At 37.5% G+C, this 20,342-nt stretch overlaps 1 protein-coding gene across 10 annotated transcripts in view; it reads right to left on the bottom strand.

Moving 5' to 3' along the window:
* dmd (dystrophin) overlaps window positions 1-20,342 on the bottom strand; it is a 1,939,431-nt gene that overhangs the window by 1,130,373 nt on the left and 788,716 nt on the right. For all 10 annotated transcript variants that reach the window (XM_059968142.1, XM_059968139.1, XM_059968147.1 and 7 more), the window contains 3 exons: window positions 15,333-15,545; window positions 9,950-10,063; window positions 7,481-7,636 (listed from right to left, as the gene is read on the bottom strand). In XM_059968142.1, coding sequence (XP_059824125.1) covers window positions 7,481-7,636; window positions 9,950-10,063; window positions 15,333-15,545 — 483 coding nt within the window. The remainder of the gene's footprint in view (window positions 1-7,480; window positions 7,637-9,949; window positions 10,064-15,332; window positions 15,546-20,342) is intronic.

Here is a 20,342-nt window from a genome sequence, read left to right as displayed (position 1 = left end):
CTGTGGACTTTTTTCATTCTTATGGTTTTTTTATATTCTGTGTATTCCACCAGATCTTCTTTGCTTTTTTTGTGTATGCAGGTGAGGGGGATTTGGGGATTGATGATCATGCTCACATTCTTCTCTTTCCTGCTTTCACAGCTATCTGGAGAAGAAGAATTTCAGAGATGTATAGTTTGATAATAAATGAATCTTTGAACCCTTCATACTTGAGCCAATAAAAAGGAGGTATAAGCAGAGTGGACCTTGTGGGAGAGCCATTGATGGAGTGAGCCAGCATTAGAGAGATCAGGCTTGGGCAAAAATAGGCAAAGACTAAAGGTGCTGAGTCTTTTGGAGTCATTTAGTTAAGTGTAGAACTTAAGTTGAAGAGGTTAGAGTCAAAGGTGTAACAGTTGTAGGTAGGATGCGAGTTAAAGCAGTGGAATTCTCCTTCTGTAAGATGTGGGATTGCAGGGTACCTAATGGTCTCCTTGATGACTACATCTGCAGGAACTTCAGCTTCTGATTGACAGGGTCAATGGACCGAAGCTGGAGCTGAGTGTACTCAGGACCGTGCAGGAGGCTGAAAACCTCAGACGTGAGGCTTTACTGAGATGCCAGGCTTCAGATAGTAGATGGTTGACCACCATGAGAAGTAAGAGTGGTAAACAATCAGTTCAGGGTTCCCCTATGGCCATACCCCTCAGCAACAAGTATCACCCTTTGTTTCTGCAAGGAGGGATAATCTATCAGGGCACAGCAGGAGCAGCCAAGCCAGTTGCGCTGTGGCTGCCTTGGAGGTTCAGCAGAAAGATATAAATTCAGGTAGAGCAATAGTGATAGGAGACTCAATAGGGGGATAGAGAGGAGATTCTGTGGCCATGAAAAATTCACCAGAATGGTGGGTTGCCTCCCAGGTGTTGGGGTCAAGGATGACTCAGAATGGCTGCAGGCTATTCTCAAGAGATAGGGTGAGCAGCCAGAGTGAAATTATCCCCTTGTTTCAAGAGCCTGATGGTTGAGGGGCAATAACTGGTGGTGTGAGTCCTGAGGAAGTTATTAACCCTCACACATCAGACTCTGAAACCAATGAGGATAACTTCAGTTGCCCCAACGTTAAATGTTCCCACAAGCCATGGACTCATTTTCAAGGATTTTTCATCTCATGTTCACAATACATTCTCAATATGCAGATAGATTGGGAAAATAAAGATGGTGCTGGAAGCCAAGAGAGAGGATTTGTAGTTTGCCTACGATATGGCTTTTTAGAGCAGCTTGTCGCACTAGGGGAAAGGCAGTTCTGCATTGGGTGTTGTGTAATGAACCAGATTTGATGAGGAAGCAGTAAGCATAATATGATAGAATTCAAGAGGGAGGGAGGGAGGGAGAGAGAGAGAGGGAGAGGGAGAGGGAGAGGGAGAGGGAGAGGGAGAGGCAGAGGGAGAGGGAGAGGGAGAGGGAGAGGGAGAGGGAGAGAGAGAGAGAGAGAGAGAGAAGTTAAAGTCAGTTGTATCCATATTACAGTGGAGTAAAAGGAATTAGAAAGGAGGATTTGGCCAAATTTGATTGGAAGAGGACACTATCAGGGGTGTTGGCAGGGCATCACTGGCTGGAATTTCTAGGGGCAATTCAGAAGGTGCAGGATAGATACAACCCAAAGATGAAGAAGTATTTTAAAGGGAGGGTGAGGTAACCGGCACTGACAAGTAAAAAACAACTTAAAAGCCAGGACATATAATACAGCAAGTTAGAGGATTGGGAGGTTTTCAAATGGCATCAGAAGGAAACTAAAAAGCAATAAGGAGAGAAAAGATGAAATATGAAGGTAAGCTTGCCAATAATATAAGAGGATGCCAAAAGTTTTTTTTTCAGAAATATAAAGAGTAAAAGAGAGGCAAGAGTGGATATCGGACTACAGCAAAATGACACTGGAGAGGGAGTAATGGGGTGAAAGAAATGGCGGATGAACTTAACAAGTATTTTGCATCAGTCTTCACTGTGGAAAACACTAGCAGTATGCCAGTGTCAGGGAGCAGAAGTGAGTGTGGTTGCTGTTATTAGGGAGAAGGTGCTTAGGAAGCTGAAAGGTTTGAAGGTAGGTAAGTCACCTGGACCAGATGAACTACACTCCAGGGTTCTGAAAGAGGTAGCTGAAGTGATCGTGGAGGCATTAGGAAAGATCTTTCAAGAACCACCAAATTCTGGCATTCTTTCAGGGGACTGGAACATTGCAAACCTCACTCCACTCTTCAAGAAGGAAGGAAGGCAGAAGAAAGGAAATTACAAGCCAGTTATCCTAAATTCAGTGGTTGGGAAGATGTTGGAGTTCATTACTAAGGATGAGGTTTGGGTTACTTGGAGGCACTTGATAAAATAGGTAAAGGTCAAGATGGTTACCTTCAGGGGAAATCTTGCCTAACAAATCTGTTGAAAATCTTTGAGGAAATAACAAACAGGGTAGACAAATGGTAGTCAGTGGTTATTGTTTACTTGAATTTTCAGAAGGCCACAAATGAGGCTGCTTAACAAGCTACATGCTCATAATATTACAGGAAAGACTCTCGCATGGATAGAGTATTGGCTGACTAGCAGGATGGAAAGAGCGAGAATAAAGGGGTACTTTTTTGGTTAACTGCTGGTGACTTGTGTTTTGTTGGGGTAGGTATTGAGGCTGCTCCTTTTCATGATATATGTTAATGATTTGATTGATAGAATTGATAGCTATATGGCCAAGTTTGCGTATAAATCAAAGATAGATAGAGGGCCAGGTAGAATTGAGGAAGCAGGAAGTCTGCAAAAGGACTTAGACAGGTTGGAGGAATGGCCAAATTAGTATCAGATGGAAATATAGTGTAGGGAAATATATGGCCAGGCACTTCAGTAGAAGGAATAAAGGCACAGAGTATTTTCTAAATGGGGAGAAATTTCAAAAACCAGAGGTGCAAAGAACTTGGGAGTCCATGTGCAGGATTCCCTAGTGGTTTATTTGTGGTTGAGTCATTGAGTCTGTGGTATGGACGGCAAATGCAATGTTAGCATTCATTTCACAAGGACTAGAATATAAAAGCAAGGATGTGATGCTGAGGTTTTATAAGACATTGGTCAAGCCACACTTGGAGCATTGTGGGCAGTTTTAGGCCCCTTGTTTTTAAAAAGTGATGTGTTGGCATTGCAGAGGGTCCAGAGGAGATTCATAAGAATGAACCCAGGAATAAAAGGGCTAACGTATCAGGTGTGTTTGATGGCTTTGGGCCTGTACTCACTAGATTTTAGAAGAATGAGGGGGTATCTCATTGAATCCTAGATAGAGTGGATGTGGAGAGGATGTTTCCTATCGTGAATGAATCTAGACCCCAAGAGCACAGCCTCAGAACAGAGAGACATCCTTTAAAACAGAGATGAGGAGGAATTTCTTTAGCCAGAGGGTGATGAATCTATGAAATTTATTGCCATGTATGTCTGTGGTGGCCAAGTCACTGAGTATATTTAAAGCAGAGGCTGATAGGTTCTTGATTGGTCAGGGCATCGAAGGTTCAGGCAGGAGAATGGGGTTGAGAGGGATAAGAAATCAGCCATATTGGAATGGCAGTGCAGACTTAATGAGCTGAATGGCCTAATTCTGCTCTTTTGTATTATGGTGTGAACTCATAAGATTGGTGATCAAGAAAGAAGACGGTATTGCTGGTGGAGCCATTTTGTCAATATCTGGTGTTGTACATACTTATGTAGAAATTGGAGAATTTGTCAAAATGCAAAATAACAAGCTCAGCCATCCTTTGTTTCTGACATGATTAAATATTATTGCCGTTTCCAGTTACACAATTACTTTTCTGATACTGTTACACATCATCTGATGCAATTCCTCAACTCTCGTGGTACATCATCTGCAGCTTCACTTGGACCTTTACAATATTTAGGAGGACCCAGGGATAAGGAACAAGGGACTTTAGATCATTGATACTGAGATACACAGATCAGCTAGTGAAACAAGAATTGTTCGTCTGAGAACAGAGAATGTTGAGAGGTAATTTCATAACTATATTCAAAATAAAAGAAAGATCCATCCAGAGTGGTAAATTGAAACCACTCATATTGTCAAGTATTGACATATCAGAGGAGCTTATATAGTTGCCTGAAAAACCAAGAGGAGATGTAAGGAACAGGATGAATACATCATAAGAGGGAAAACAATTCCTCCATGCAATTAGTTGATGTAGAATTTCTTGTCTGAAAGGGTATTGGAAACAGATACAATTGATGCATTGGACAAATGACTGAGGAAGAAAAACATTACAAATCTTTGAGGAAAATACTATGGAATAGGACTGACTGTATCGTCCTTAAAGAGCCCCAGATGATAGTCAAATAGGTGGTGCTGTAGGTAGCGAAGAAGGTTATGAAAAATTACATTAGTATCTTAATCAGCTCAGACTGTGAGCTGAGGATTGGTAAATGGCTTTCAGTCCAGATAAATATGAGGTATTACATTTTGGTAGATCAAAACAGGGTACAGCTTACTTAAACAATGAAAGATGGTGCCCTTGAGTATTATAGAACAGAAGAACCTGGGAGTGCAGGGGTATATTTCTCTAAAAGCAGCATCATAAGTAGATAGGGTGGTGAAGAAGGCATTTGGCACTCTCACCTTCATCAGTCAGAGCTCTGAGTATAGGAGTTTTGATGTAGGTATGCAAGATGTTGGTGAGGCCTCACTTGGAGTTTTCACTATGTATAGTTTTTATCACCCTGTTATGGAGAAGAAATTATTAAATTGGAAGTAGTGCAGAGATTATTTACTGGGACATTGCCTGGATTTGGGTGCCTGATTTACAAGGAGAGGTTACATGGACTGGGACTTCATTCTCTGCAATACAGGAGCTTGAGGGGTGACCAGATAGAGATACTGTATATAAATATCATAAAGGGATAGACAGGATGAAAGCACAATCTTTTTATTTTTCAGCTGAAGTCAAGAGGACAGTTTAAGATGAAAGGCAAGAGATTTAAAAGGTGCATCAGGGATAGGATGGTGTGTGTTCAGAATGAGCTGCCAGAAGTGGTTGAGGCAGGGACATTAGCAACATTTAAAATCCATCTACGTAAGTACAAGGATAGGAGAGATTCGGTGGGTACTGGACCAAATGCTGGCAGATGGTATTTGCTCACTATACAACACAGTCAGCATGGATGATTTGGGCCAAAGGGCCCATTTCCATGCTGTATACCTCTACAACTGACATGGACCCAATGGGCTGAATAGCCTCTTTCCATCCCATAATGAGTCAATTATTCTGATTGCCTTGTTAGGCTTGCACTCTTTAAGTAAACAAAAAGAATAAAAAGAGTTAAACAATATTCTTCATAAGTCTGCACAAGCAGGAAGATGTTTTTATTTCTGGGAAAAGGTAAAAGAAACATGAGATCAGTCTTTATAGAAGCAGTGTCAGAAGAGGTAATTATCATGAGTTAACACAAGCGAATGGATATATGGACCCAGAATATCTCTCTGTTGACTGCATATATAAAGTTCATTGGATGTGCATCTAGCACTCTACTGACCAAAATTTTCAAAAATCACACATCCAGTCATAAAATATCTGTCTGAATGCCTAGTGATATTTTGTTTTTGCCATGTAAGATTATATTATACAGAATTCTGGACTGTTTGTAGGGTAGATAAACATACAAAATTATTTTCATGTTCAAATTTAAATTGTTTTGTCATTTTATTCTTAGTTCTGAAAATCTTAAAAGTTTGATTTGAAATCTGCATACAGAAGCATAATGATTTATTTCATCCACAAGGCTACAAAATAATGCTTCAAAATGATTGCCTTTTGATGTAGATGAGCTGCTCCTGTGCAATAAACTAAACTATTGGCAAAATGTACTCATATAAATGTTATTACTTGGAATACATAATTTCTCACAACCAGGTTTACATGATTAAATAAACCAGTTGGAAAGAGCACTGTTTATCACTTTTTGGCCATTAACGATACTTTGCAAAAACAATCTGAATCTGGCTCCTCTATAAGAATCTATATATTGAATGTCATGCCTTGAGGAAATTGTGTTTGGCATTTTAAAGCATAGATATCAAATCAAGCCAGATCTGACTTGCCAAGTTATGATTCTTTATGTGCCACCAAGAGAAGATGAATTTTTGGCTTGCTGATTTTGTTTTTCTTTTGTCCCATCATCTCCCCAAAATGTAATTTTTGTTTGATGACTTATCTCTCAGTCAGGAGTGAAAATGGACAATAACAGGGCATTTCCTTCCCTGAGGATATTAATGTACCCAATACATTTCTGAAACAACCCATAGTTTCACAGTCGACAGTACTGTCAACAGCTTTCCATTCAGCCTATTTTATGAAATTACATATTCAAATTTGGCATGAAGCCATTTACTTTAATCTCTCTAGACCTTTGATGTAAACTCTGGATTAATTATCAGTAACATAACTACGATACTACTTCACTTAAGATGGAAGAGATATTTTTGTCTACTTTGAAAATCAGCAAAGCAAACTGAACACTGAAATGCCCTTTATTATTGCCAAAATGTTGTTTCAGTCTGGCAATGTGCACTAATTCTAAATAAAATTATTATTGAAGTCTCTTGTTATTATAAAACAGTTGTAAACAATAAGACAAAACAAGAAACATTGGAACTTTGCATCAAATATAAGAATTTGACGGGATACATCAAAAGTCAAGAATTCATATTATCCCATTCTTTTTCTGAAATTATTTTAAATTTAAAAATAAATGTGGTCCACATAATTATCTATCAATACACTAAAAGGTGCTGAAGCTTTTCATACTGATCGCATTCTGTTCTTCCATTGACATTTTCTTTAGAATTGACCACAAAAGAAACATCATATCAGGCAGTGAGTGAAAGAGGGGAAAGAATTTGCATTAAACTTTGATTAGCTCAAAGTTGATGCCTCTTCATAGAATTTAATAGCATCAACTTTATTTTCCACTTGACCATGGTAGAAAGTTAAAGCTTAACCAAATAGGAAATGTCTAATTCAGACAAACACTGCCCAAAATTACCTTTTCTCCATGCACTACTCATAAAGCTACACTCCATTTTTGGGCTAAAATTCAGTATCTTTCCAATGATTCAAAGCCAACAGATTTACTGAATTATTTCATATTGATTGCTTGATCAGGTGATGCATACACTCAAATAATCATGAACCTTTTCACCATTTTCACTTGCATTAATTATAATACAACTGAAATAACACCTACATGCTTTCCTAGCAGTACTGTTGTACAACAAAAATGAAACATTTGCCTGAAAGTATACACTCCATCATGCTTCAATGCAAACAAATCTCATTTAATGTTGCACTGGCAACCAAACTGTTTGACATTGCCCAATTTTCTTCTAGGTACTGAAGGTAAATAATCATACACTGAAGATTATCATCTCATTTGATTTTCAAAAACCTTGATTCTCCAAGTCTAGAGCACTCACCTGTTTACAAATATTATCCCAACATCCATTTAGATCAGCAAGTTCAGTCTGTAATTTGCTCAGATATTCAAGCTCAGCTTGGCTTTTCAAGGTTTCCCCAACTTCATTAATACCACTTAAGCTGGGCTGGATACTTTGGATGTCATTCACTAAAGCCTAAAAAGGAAATGTGTCACAGTTACCAAAATGCCTGTAACCATAGCAACACACACAAAATGCTGGAGGAACTCAGCAGGCCAGGCAGCATCTAAGGAAAAGAGTTAACAGCTTATATTTCCGGCCAAGAACCCTCTGATAAATTGTGTGTGTTACTTTGGATTTCCAGCACCTGCAGATTCTCTGGTGTTTGTGCCTGTAACCATAGTTGAAACATGGGACAAAGCTCTGTACTATTATGAAAGCTATGCTTCAGTTGGAGAGTCAATCTACTTCTGATACAAATAATTTTGTGCTAAGTTAAAACAAATTTGAGTAAACTCAATATATTTCAAAGTAAACATCTAGATTTAGATCTTCTTCCAGGCGCTTGATTCTTTTCAAGCATTGTCACCAAACATCCATTCCCAAAGCATTCTGCCAACCACTCAAATGGCTTTGTACTGGTGACAGTAGATAACTTCATTTCCTACACCAACCTGTCAGCTAAAAAAAAAATCACATCTACTTTACTTTCACCAGTGAAGATGAATCCAATCATCTCATTCTAGCCTTTTGTCAAATATGGCTATATTGAAATGCAGGGAGATTTGATAGGTATTCATATAATGATGTGGACCAGGTCTCACAAAGTAAAGATTTTATAGTATCCCACAATGCAATGTGGAGAAATCCTTTGTTTAAAATAAGGTTCAAGTAATAAACTGCTTTCAAAATCAAAATATATCTTGATTTCCTTTGTGGTTTTCAAGTTGCCGGTAAAAAAATAGCTTACTTCAATTCTGCAAGATAGTTCTATTCACTTACACAAACAACCAACTTACAGTTGTAACCTTTGAACTTTCTTCTTCAAGTCTTTTTTCTTCCTGAGTATTGGATTCACTGCTTCCTGCAACACTCAAGTTTGTTATAGTTTTTGCCTTTAGGATCAACCCAAGAACAGTTTCTAATAGTCAAATTTCATAGTCACATTTCAGGAACTGCATCCTTTCTATTTTCTTTTATGCTGAGGTGTTTATCCAATGAGCTAAAAATCACTTTCATAGCTGTGATTTGCTCACTGCATTTACTGTAGACTCATGCTGTCAAATTCTCCTTGAAATGGCAAACATTAAGATGAGACCAATGACTGAAAGACTTAGCTCTGAACAGTAATATACACAAAAATTGATAACTATTAAAAGAGATAAAACTGAACGCACTGCAAACATCTATAATGACTCAATTAGCCCTAATGGAAATTTCAGCATTCATGTTTTTTAAAAGAACATATGCTGTTTATTAAATAGCACACTGAAGCCTCTTTTATCCTTTTACTGACTATTTACCCTAGGTAGACCTTACTTCTCTTGTAATTTTTATTCAGTTCAGGAGCCACTTCTGATGAAACTCCTCTATTGTTTGAAATTCCCTGCTTTTAACCAGTTGGGAGTCAAAATCAACACATTTATCATTCTTTGGGGAGTAGTTTCTAAACACATCAATGCACAATAGAAATGATTTTCTTCGCACATCAAAATATTTCCAAAATGTAATATCCTGTCCTTATTAAACAGTCAACAAAAGAATAAAGTAAATACATTATTAACATGTTATTGCTACAGCATTCTTGACATTGAATACCTCAAAGCTGGAAAGCAACTACACCTTGTTATCTTTTGTATGTACCACCATTTACATTGTTGTTTTCAAATTTCACAACCCAATGTGTAAGCAAATAAATAAGAAAATAACCTGAGATTTCCAGCAATTTAGCTTTGAACCAGACAGTCTAGCTTCAAAACATGAACAAGTTAGAATCCTCTCAAAGCCATCACTTTTAAAAATGTATTTATGTCTGTGTCTTAAGAGATTACAATATTACAAAAGGTCTTAATGTTGTCAAGTACACGTATCATTAGTAAAAAAAATGATTAAAACTCAGGCCCTAATCTGTCATTCAAACACGTTTTCATCTGAAGGTACCTGCTATCAATGATGTGGTTTGTGGAAAGCCAGTAGAACTCTGAGCACACAAAATGCTGGAGGAACTCAGCATGTATGGAAGTGAATAAACAGTTGACCTTTCAGGCTGAGTCCCTTCAACAGGACACCCAGAATTTTGGATGCCCTGGAGACACTAGATAATATTAAGAAAACTTTCAAAACTGACACGAACCAAGCTTCATTATTATGAAGAAAATGGTTTTATTTCTGGTGCAGTTTCCAGTATCCATCCACCTAATGAATTTAGGATATCTCTTGTAACTGTTATACTCAAACCTGCAATACTTTCCATTAAGACAAGAAATAATAATGAGTTAATTCACTTACAGTACACTGCTCAAGCTGCTTCTCAAGTGCTTCTGAATCACCAAGAGCAGGCCATTCTTCCTTCAAAAAAACATCCACTTCAGCCATCCATTTCTTCAAGGTTTTTGTGTCATTCTGTTTAACAGAATTATAACATTACAAATCAATAAAATTATCATGTTTTGACACATTCCCAAATTCACTGAAGTTTTTGATCACAAATTATTGTCACATTGTATAGCTTGTGCCTAATTTCAGGAATTGCAATGTTTCCAAGTACACAATTACATGTCAAATTTCATGAAGGCAAATTTAGTTTATGTGAGGGAGAAAACATTCAAATCTTACTGTATAAAATTGAAGTCATCTATCTAATTTTCTTCTTTTTTTCCTGACACCAAAACGAAGGAAAAAACATCACACTGTATTTTCTTCTCATGCAGTATTACTTCATAACCAGCATTTCCTTTTGGGGCTAAGTGATGTCTATTCCATAAATGAATGACAAAATATCAAGACTAATGGAGGCACATTCAATTGAATTGTTTTGGCTCAGAAGTTTAATGACTCTTAATCTTTCAAAAGATATGTCAGCATCACTTCTACTCTATCCTGGCCAAGAGTGAGTCAAAGTTGACATCAGATTTATACATCTGGACAGTGCAATTATTCCCCATTCTTCTTTCCAAAACTGCTCGAACACTGTCAGATTGAATGAAGAGCCCTTTTCAAGTCCAGTCACAAATTCTCAAATGGATTGACTTGGCCAATCCAGGTCATTAACTTTGTTGTTTTTAAGCCATTCCTGTGTTAGGGTTGGCTTTATACTTGGGGTCATTGCCTTGCTGGAAAACAAATCATTTCCCAAGTCACAATTCTCTTGCATTCTGCATCAGGTTTTCCTTTTGCTGTATTTATTTTACGCTCTACCTTCACAAGCCTTCCAGGGCTTGCTGCAGTAAAACATCCCGACAGCATGGTACAGCCACCACCATGCTTCCTGGTAGGGATGGTGTGTTTTGATGATGTGCGGTGTGAGGCTTATGCCAAACATAGTGTTTACTCTATAGGCCAAAAAGCTCAATTTTGGTTTCATCAGGCCAAAGACCCTTCTTCCAGCAGATTTCAAAGTTGCCCACAGGCTTTTTGGCAAACTCTAGCCAAGATTTCATGTGAGTTTTTTTCAAAAGTGGGTTGCTCTTTGCCATTCTCCCATAATTGCTGTGACTTGTGTAGCACCCAGACCACAGATGATGTTTGTGCAATCTCTCCCATCTCAGCCACTAAAGCTTGTAACTTTGCTAGAGTTGTCATAGGCTTCTTGGTGGTCTCACTCACTCTGTCAACTTCTTGCACAGTCACTTAGTTTTTGAGAACAGTCTGCTCCAGGCTGATTTACAGTAGTGCCATTTTTTCCCCAATTCTTGATGATTGATTTGACTGTACTCTAAAGGATATTCAGTGACTTGGAAATTTTGTTGTTTCCATCTCCTGATTTGTGCTTTTCAAAAACCTTTTCGCAGAGTTGCTAGGAGTGTTATTTTGTCTTCATGTTGTAGTCTTTGCCAGGATACTGACTCACCAGCAGATGGACCTTCCAGATAAAGGTGCATATTACTACAATCAATTGAAACACCTTGACAGCACACAGTGATCTCCATTTAACTAATTATGTAACTTGTAAAACCAATTGGCTGTACCAGTGATGATCTAGTAGATCATATTAAAGGGGGTGAGTACTTAGGCAATCAATTAATTTCTGTTTTATATTTGTAATTATTTCACTTTGTAGAGATCTGTTTTCATTTTGACACTATAAGAGTATTTTTCTGTTGATCAGTGTCAAAAAAAAACAAATTACATCCACTGTGATTCAATGTTGTAAAACTATCAAACATTTTGTTGGGAAATGCATAATAATGCAATTTGGTAAAAGGAGCAATAGTTTGGACTAATATCTAAATGAGGAGAAAATTCAAACATCAGAGATGCAGAGGGACAGGAGACCTTGTGCAAGACTCCCAGATGGTTAATTTACAAGTTGAGTCTGTGGTAAATGCGGCAAATGAAATGTTGGCCATTATTTCAAGGGGAATAGAATAGAAAAGCAAGGAGGTAATGCTAAGGCTTTATAAGACACTAGTCAGGCAACACTTGGAGTATTGTCAACAGTTTTGCACCCATATCTCAGAACGAATGTTTTATCATTGGAGGGTGTCCAGAGGAGGTTCACAAGGATGATTCCGGGAATGAAGGGGTTAACATTTGAGGAGCATTTGGCTTCTTTGGGCCTGTACTCACTGGAATTTAGAAGAATGCGGAGGGAATCTCATTGAACCCTACTTAAGGTTGAAAGGACTAGATAAGGTGGATGTTTCCTATGGTGGGGGCATCCTGAACCAGAGGACTAGGCTCAACATTGAGGGGTGATCTTTCAGAACAGAGGTAAGGAGGAATTCCGTTAGCCAGAGAGTAGTAAATCTGTGGAATGCTCTGCCACAGTCTGCGGTGGAGGCCAAGTCCGTGAGTATATTTAAGGCGGAAGTTGATCGTTTCCTGATCAGTCAGGGCATCAAAAGATATGGCGAAAAGGCAGGTGTATGGGGATGAATGGGATCTGGGATCAGCCATGATGGAATGGTGGAACAGACTCGATGGACTGAATGGCCTAATTCTGCTCCTATGTCTTAAGGTCTAAATGAAAACGTCCAAGGGGGAGAGGGTGTGTGAACATTTTTTTTATATAGGCACTGTACAGGTCCTCCTGAAGTTACTACAGGGTTCTGTTCCTCTGAAGTGTTTGCAACCCAAACAACCTGCCCATCTCCTAACTGCTTGTTCATATGTACGGGATGTATGTACTCAGGTGTTCATAAATGGGAAAGGACCTATAATTTGAACTAAGGACATCAAAGAGATTTAGGTTAGGTATCCAGTTGTAGAAAATAACATTATTCGTTTTTGTGATAATCAATGTACTTCTGTTCTCAACAGTGCATTTAAAGAAAGGCTTCGTTGCTGAGTGCCTCAACGAACTTGAGAATGCCATAGCCTGAATTTGGCTTGAACCCAAATAGAATTTTTTTCCTCTGCAGGGTGAGGCCAGAAAGCTTTATTTAGGCCCAAATCAAAACCAAAGACAATTCAATACTAATTAGTAATATTTTCCATTGAGGCCAAATAACTTGTTGGAAACTTTAAGTTGTGTAATAAACTACCATAGACATGCAATGTAATCTGATTTAATATATATTAAATTGGTAGAAATAAGCTGGTTTATTTTGCATTTTCTGAAGTATTCCTAAGTTCTTGTCGTGATGAACAAAACTTTGATCACTTCTCCCACTAACAGCACACTTATCTTACACCACAAAAAAAAACAAATACTTTACATGGTACAACATGTCTGTAGTAAGATGTATGGTCACAGGATGCTTGATTCATTTCTACATTTCATCTCACAAACATTTCATCTTTTGTTCTGACCGAATGGAATGGATGTTGGATTTCACCAAAGAGGAACAGAAAAACGAAATCATAACCTTTCTTCAGCCATTCCCAATCATATTTCACCTGTGCTAATATCCCAATAGAAATCACAATGCTATTCTTCTTTTTGAAGAACATTTATGGTGCATGATGTTATCGGGGAGGAGGAAGCACGTTAATAAGGCAAATATATAGCAACATTGAATGAAAAATAGTACAATTTACAGTGATTTTTGACTGAACTTCCAATCTTTATGTATGCCACGTTAAAAGTTGTTTCAAAAGTCTTTTCACTCAATGCACACAAGATGAGAAAAAGTTGTGTCTGAAGAGAGAGGTTATTTTCAAATACGCTTCAAATTGCAAGTTAAATGCTTCAGGATTAGAAAGTTTCAGGAGCCTTTGATTTTGAAGCTGCAGTGATGGTGGAGCAGCCAGTGTTTGTTGCTGTTGCCCATGAAATGGACACAGACTTGCTGAGAGTGAATCTGTTCTCTCCTGTTTTTCAAATGAGAACCCTCGCCGGTGTCTGGCTCCAAAGGAATATTCAAGGACATCTTCAATTTCTCACTGCTGCAGCAGGAAGTTCCCACCTACTTTAAAAAGGCATCAATCATACCAGTGCCAAAGAGCAGGATGAGTTGCCTCAGCAACTATCACCTAGTTGCACACAGAACTACTGTGATGAACTACTTTGAGAGGTTACTCATGGCTAGAATTAACTCTTGTCTAAGGAAAGACATGGTTCCTATAGCTAAGATGTGACCTAAAGTCAGGACATGTCCTCTTCTCATTATTCCCATCAAAGAGGAGGTACAAGAGCCTGAAGGCACACACTCAATGTTTTAAGAACAGCTTCTTTCCCTCCACCATAAGATTTCTGAATAGATAGTGAACCCAAAAACACCTCACTATTTTTCTCTTTTTGCACTATTTATCATTTTATATATATTTTTATAATTTATAGTATATTGTGCTGTATGATTCAGTCTGTGTTGTCTTCTCCACTACAGTCTTTAATGATCTGTGACCTCATGACAAGATTTGAAATTCACGTTACCTTACAGTTACACCTTCAGATTTTTTCACTTTTTCTGGATGAGATGCAAGTGAATGAAATTCCAATTAATGCTTTGTAAACTCTCTAGTTCTGAATGGATAATTTCTTCCTGGATATTGATTTCCTCCTTTTTTAAAGTAACCACATTAATTTCCCTAAGTTTTAACAAGTTTCTTTAATTAAATGTGCATTTTTAAGTATTATATTTTTAAATGCCCAGCCAATATGGTGACAACAATGTTGCTGGACACCAGTGTTCCCAGTAAACTGAAGCCTGACAGCTGCACACATCAGAGAAGTGAAAATCCAGGTCACAGAGAGCAGTCCAGACATTTGCGAGCATCATTGCTTTGCAGCTGATTGCAAATCCCAGGCTGTGGACAATCTCAGGCAGAACCATTCTCCCTGCTTGAATAATGCAGTGATTTGCTTTGAGCCATACATGACAACAGTGAACAAACATATACTGTGAACACCATCAAATACTGGTGTATCTGTGAAGACGGAAGAAAATGGTGGCGCCCTCTGAACTCCACATTATTAGCACTACACCAACTAAAGTAAAGTGCATTCGTCAAAGTTGAGAGGAACAGAGGTACGTATTTGTTGACTTTGGTAGTTATGTCATAGAGGTACATTTGTTGAAATTGATATCACTGTGCTCTGGAGCTCTGCAGTCCGTTGACAATAACTGAAGCAAACAACACCTTAGAGTACTTGAACTTCTCTACGAGACGTGGGATAAATTATACACTGCAGCTATGTGCATATTTCTCCACTATATTGGTGTCATTACCCAAGGGCCCTGATCCCATTAGAATTGATGGGAGGCACTTGACACAGAACTGTACCAACCTTAAACTGCTGAACTTTTGTTAAAAGTTCCTCAAGCTTCTGGCTCCGCTCCATCAAATGAAGTGTCAATTTCTTCCATCGGCCAACAATTTCTTCAAGCTCTGATCGGTACCTTTGGCTGATCTCTGCTGGGGCTTTCTTTGACACCTCCTCTGCAGTTGTTGTGAGATAATTCAGACCACTCTGCTGTTCCTGAAAAGAACCTTGTAAAGCCTCAAAAGGAAACATAAATGTATTGTGAATACACATGACAAGAATCTTAAAATTTATGATGCTTCAGTTAAGAAATCCATACATTTTCTATACACTTTAAGAGCTAAGGAAAATAATTTCTCCATTTTACAGTGTCTATTAAATCACTCAAGAGTTCAACATATCTCTGCTTGAACTTTATGACGATCCATTCTTAAAACTTTAAAAGGTTAGAATTTATAGGATTAAAAGAAGTTAGTACTGTGATCAGACTGTGTCTCAGATTGTCATTTGGGTTTGATGTGACTAATAAGTTCAGCATGAGGTGGCCTATCTGGATTAAAGTATGACAGTCTGCTTTGGGTAATGGCCTGTGCTGGACTGGCTGTTGGAAATTGTAGCTTGAGTACCAAGTCACACAGCTGGAGAAAGGTGAATTTAAACAAGTGTACCAAGGAGTCTTCCAAGTCACTAACAAGGCCTCTTACAGAATGTACAAATGTACACACAATGCATACAGAAGTCAAACATGAAGTTTCCTCAAGGGCGCTTTACAGGAAGAATAAATAAGTATTTCTTTAATCTTGAGGGAAGTCAGTCACAAGACACAATGTTTAAAGGAGTGATAGCCTTGAAGCAACAATCATTGTTCATAAATAATAGAACATTGACAATTTTTAAAGGTAGGACTGATAGAGTTGAAGACTTGTGTCATCATAAAAGGTCACATAAAGTGGTTGAACTTGCTCTCCAAAACTTTCCTGCTCTAAAGTCACAAATAATGTATCTTTACATTTCATTAGACCAATGTTTTGTTCTGAAGAGAACATTGGACAATGACTAAATAAAAAAAAGTGTCAGTGAATGACTTCAGCACCCGAAGGTCATTCAGCCCACTATGTCCATGCTACCTCTCCAGCACAACCATTCTTCAGTTCCATCCAGCTACCCTTTCAACTTAGCCTTGCTAATTCTTCTCCACGATACAGTTATCTCTCACCAGTACAATGCTACACAAAAATGCTCTTTGTCATCTCACTCTACAGGAAAATGGTTTCAGTATGTATATGCAATTCACAGCCAGTACAGACACACTGAGCTGAAGGACTTGTTTCCATCCAGTGTGATTCCATGATTCTTATTCTCTTCCCCAATCTTTTAATACTTGTGACCTTTCCATCAAAGAGATAAACCTCCTGTTGTACTCTCTGTCTAGTTCCCTCATCATTTTACACAAGATGAATTCTCCCTTCATTTTCCAGCCTCTCTAATCTATCATTACTGTAATTCCTCATCCCAAGAACCATTCTAACCTTCTCTGGATCCTCAGTGATGCCGTTACATGCTGTTTTCAATGTACCAACAACACCAGGGCCAGATGAGCAATGTTATAGAGGTTCAGCAGAACTAGTATGCATTTTATATTCAAAACACCTCTGAGAATAAAGCCCAGAGTTATTTATGCCTATTCACCATTTTCTCAATGTGGTGAACTACGTGTGCCTATCTGGACACGCCCCCTGCTGACTGCTCCTGTGGCTCCTCCCACAGGCCCCTGTATAAAGGCGATCTGAGGCCTATGCTCGGCCTCAGTCTCCAGGACGTAGTATGATGGTCACTCACTTCTGGTTCCTTCTTGCAGTCAATAAAAAGATCTCAGAGTGAGTTATTGATGGTGCGTCAATTTTATTGACTGGAAGTTTTAAAACATGGAAACCGTTTTATGTCCGGAAAGGTTGGATTTGGACCCTTAAGACCCTGAAGCAGCTCTCGCTTTTGAACACTGGCTTGCATGCTTCCAATCATACTTGGAGGAGGTTTCTGCAACTGAACCCGCCGTTATGCACAGAATTCTCCTCTCGAGGGTCACCCCAAAAGTTTACTCCATTATCCGGGACCTGCCGACCTATGATGGGGCACTGGACGCCCTCAAAAGACAGTACCTGCGGCCGGTGAACACCGTCTACACAAGACATCATTTATCTACCCGGCGACAGCGGCCTGGCGAATCGTGCGCTGAGTTTCTCCAAGCACTACAGGCACTCGTCCGAACTTGTGACTGCAAGATGCTCACGGCAGAACAGCATGCGGAGCTGCTGGTGCGAGATGCCTTTGTGACGGGACTGAGGTCAGTGTACGTGCGCCAGCGGCTGCTGGAAAACACCGATCTGACCTTACGCTCGGCGATCGAGACGGCCAACGCTCTGGAAGCTGCTCTGCACAATGCTTTCTTTCTTTCTTTTTCAATCTTTTTATTGAATTTCATATACAAAAAACATATCGTAATATTGAATAGGTTACAAGTGCACTAGACTTAAAGTTGAATTAGTAATAAGATAACAATATCTTATTAAAATATCAGCAAAAGAAAATAGTACATTAATCAATCTAACCTATATTAATTATACATGAAAAAGAATAATAATCATCAAAAGAAAAAAAAATTTAAAAATGCAAGAAAAAATATATATTGAAAAAAAATTAAACCTAAACTAAACTAACATGGGCAATAATAACAGTTTATATGTATATGATAGTGTCAAAAACTCCAGAACTCCATACCAGAACAAGAATAAAAAGAGAAAAGGTCTAGAAGAGACCAAATTAATTCATATGAAAATATCGAATGAACGGTCCCCAAGTTTCTTCAAATTTAATTGATGAGTCAAAAATAGTGCTTCTAATTTTTTCTAAGCTCAAATAAGAAATAGTTTGAGAGAACCACTGAAACGTGGTAGGAGGATTTACTTCTTTCCAATTTTGTAATATAGACCTTCTGGCCATTAATGTTACAAAAGCGATCATTCGTCTAATTGAAGGGGAAAACCGGTTACCATCCTCATTTGGTATACCAAAAATTGCAGTAATAAAATGAGGTTGTAAATCAATATTCCAAATTGAGGAAATAATAGCAAATATGTCCTTCCAATAGTTATGTAAAGTGGGACATGACCAAAACATGTGGGTCAATGAGGCCACATCTAAATGACATCTGTCACATTGAGGGTTAATATGAGAATAGAATCGAGCAAGCTTATCTTTAGACATATGGGCTCTATGTACAACCTTAAATTGTATTAAAGCATGTTTAGCACATAAAGAAGAAGAATTAACCATTTGTAGAATTTTTTCCCATTTTTCTGTTGATATATTATATTGAAGTTCTTTTTCCCATTCTTGTTTAATTCTACCTGATATTTCTGGTTGTATCTTCATAATCATATTATAAATAAGAGCCACTAATCCCTTCTGACAAGGATTCAAGGTAAAAATCATATCTGAAAAATCTATCAAAGTTGAATTGGGGAAGGATGGTAGAACTTTATGTAAAAAATTTCTGATTTGTAAGTATCTAAAAAAATTAGATTTAAGTAACTTAAATTTGTTGGAAAATTGGTCGAAAGACATCAAACAACCTTCAAAAAAAAAGATCTCAAAAACATATTACACCTTTCCTTTTCCAAATGCTAAAAGCTTGATTTTTCAAAGAAGGTTTAAAAAAGAAGTTAAGTAAGATAGGGCTATCAAGAACAAAGTTTTTCAGAGTAAAAAACTTACGAAATTGAAACCAAATTCGTAATGTGTGTTTGACAATAGGGTTGGATAACTGTTTATTGAATTTAACTAAATCAGCAGGAAGAGAAGAACCAAGAACAGAGAATAGAGAATATCCTTGTGCATCATTGCATTCTAAATTTACCCACTGTGGGCACAATGGTGAATCCAAATCTAATTTCCAATATATTAAGTTTCGAATATTATTCGCCCAATAGTAAAATCTAAAGTTAGGTAAAGCTAAACCACCATCTTTTTTAGATTTTTGTAATTGCCTTTTACTTAACCTGGGGTTTTTATTTTGCCACACAAATGAGGAAATTTTTGAATCAATGTTATCAAAAAAAGATTTAGGAATAAAAATTGGTAAGGCTTGAAATAAATATAAAAATTTCGGTAAAATCATCATTTTAATAGCATTAATCCGGCCAACTAATGATAAGGATAAAGGAGACCATCTTATAGTAAGTTGTTGAATTTGATGAAAAATTCAATCTGAATAAATCTTTATATTTCTTGGTAATTTTTATACCTAAATAAATAAAGTTATCAGTAACAATTTTAAATGGTATCCTGTCATTCAATAAAGTTTGCGCATTTAAAGGGAATAATTCACTCTTTTCCAAGTTTAGTTTATAACCAGAAAAACTACCAAATTGAACCAACAAGGATAAAATAGCGGGAATAGACCTGTCAGGATCAGAAATATATAACAACAAGTCATCAGCATAAAGTGATAACTTGTATAACTTCTCATTACGGGTAATACCAAAAATATTAGGGGATTCACGAATAGCAATGGCTAAAGGTTCTAATGCAATATTAAATAGTAAAGGACTTAAGGGACAACCTTGTCTCGTAGCACGAAATAATTGAAAAAAAGAGGATCTGTAATTATTTGTAAGAACAGAAGCAACGGGTTTATAATATATTAATTTATTCCATGATATAAAATTAGGACTAAAATTAAAATTTCTCAATGCATTAAATAAGTATGTCCATTCAACTCTATCAAAAGCTTTTTCAGCATCTAATGAAATAACACATTCTGAGGTTGTGGGTGAAGAAGTGTAAATTATATTAATCAATTTTCTAACATTAAAAAAGGAATACCGGTTCCTAATAAATCCAGTTTGGTCTTCTGAAATAATTTGTGATAGTAACTTTTCTAATCTAATAGCTAAAATTTTTGTAAGAATCTTAGAGTCTACATTTAATAGCGATATAGGGCGATAAGATGCACATAGAGTAGGATCCTTATCT

The sequence above is a fragment of the Hypanus sabinus genome, chromosome 4, assembly GCF_030144855.1.
Source record: "Hypanus sabinus isolate sHypSab1 chromosome 4, sHypSab1.hap1, whole genome shotgun sequence".
In the NCBI taxonomy this organism is placed as follows: Eukaryota; Metazoa; Chordata; class Chondrichthyes; order Myliobatiformes; family Dasyatidae; genus Hypanus; species Hypanus sabinus.
Note: the sequence above shows the minus strand (reverse complement) of the source record. Positions and strands in the feature narration are given on the sequence as shown.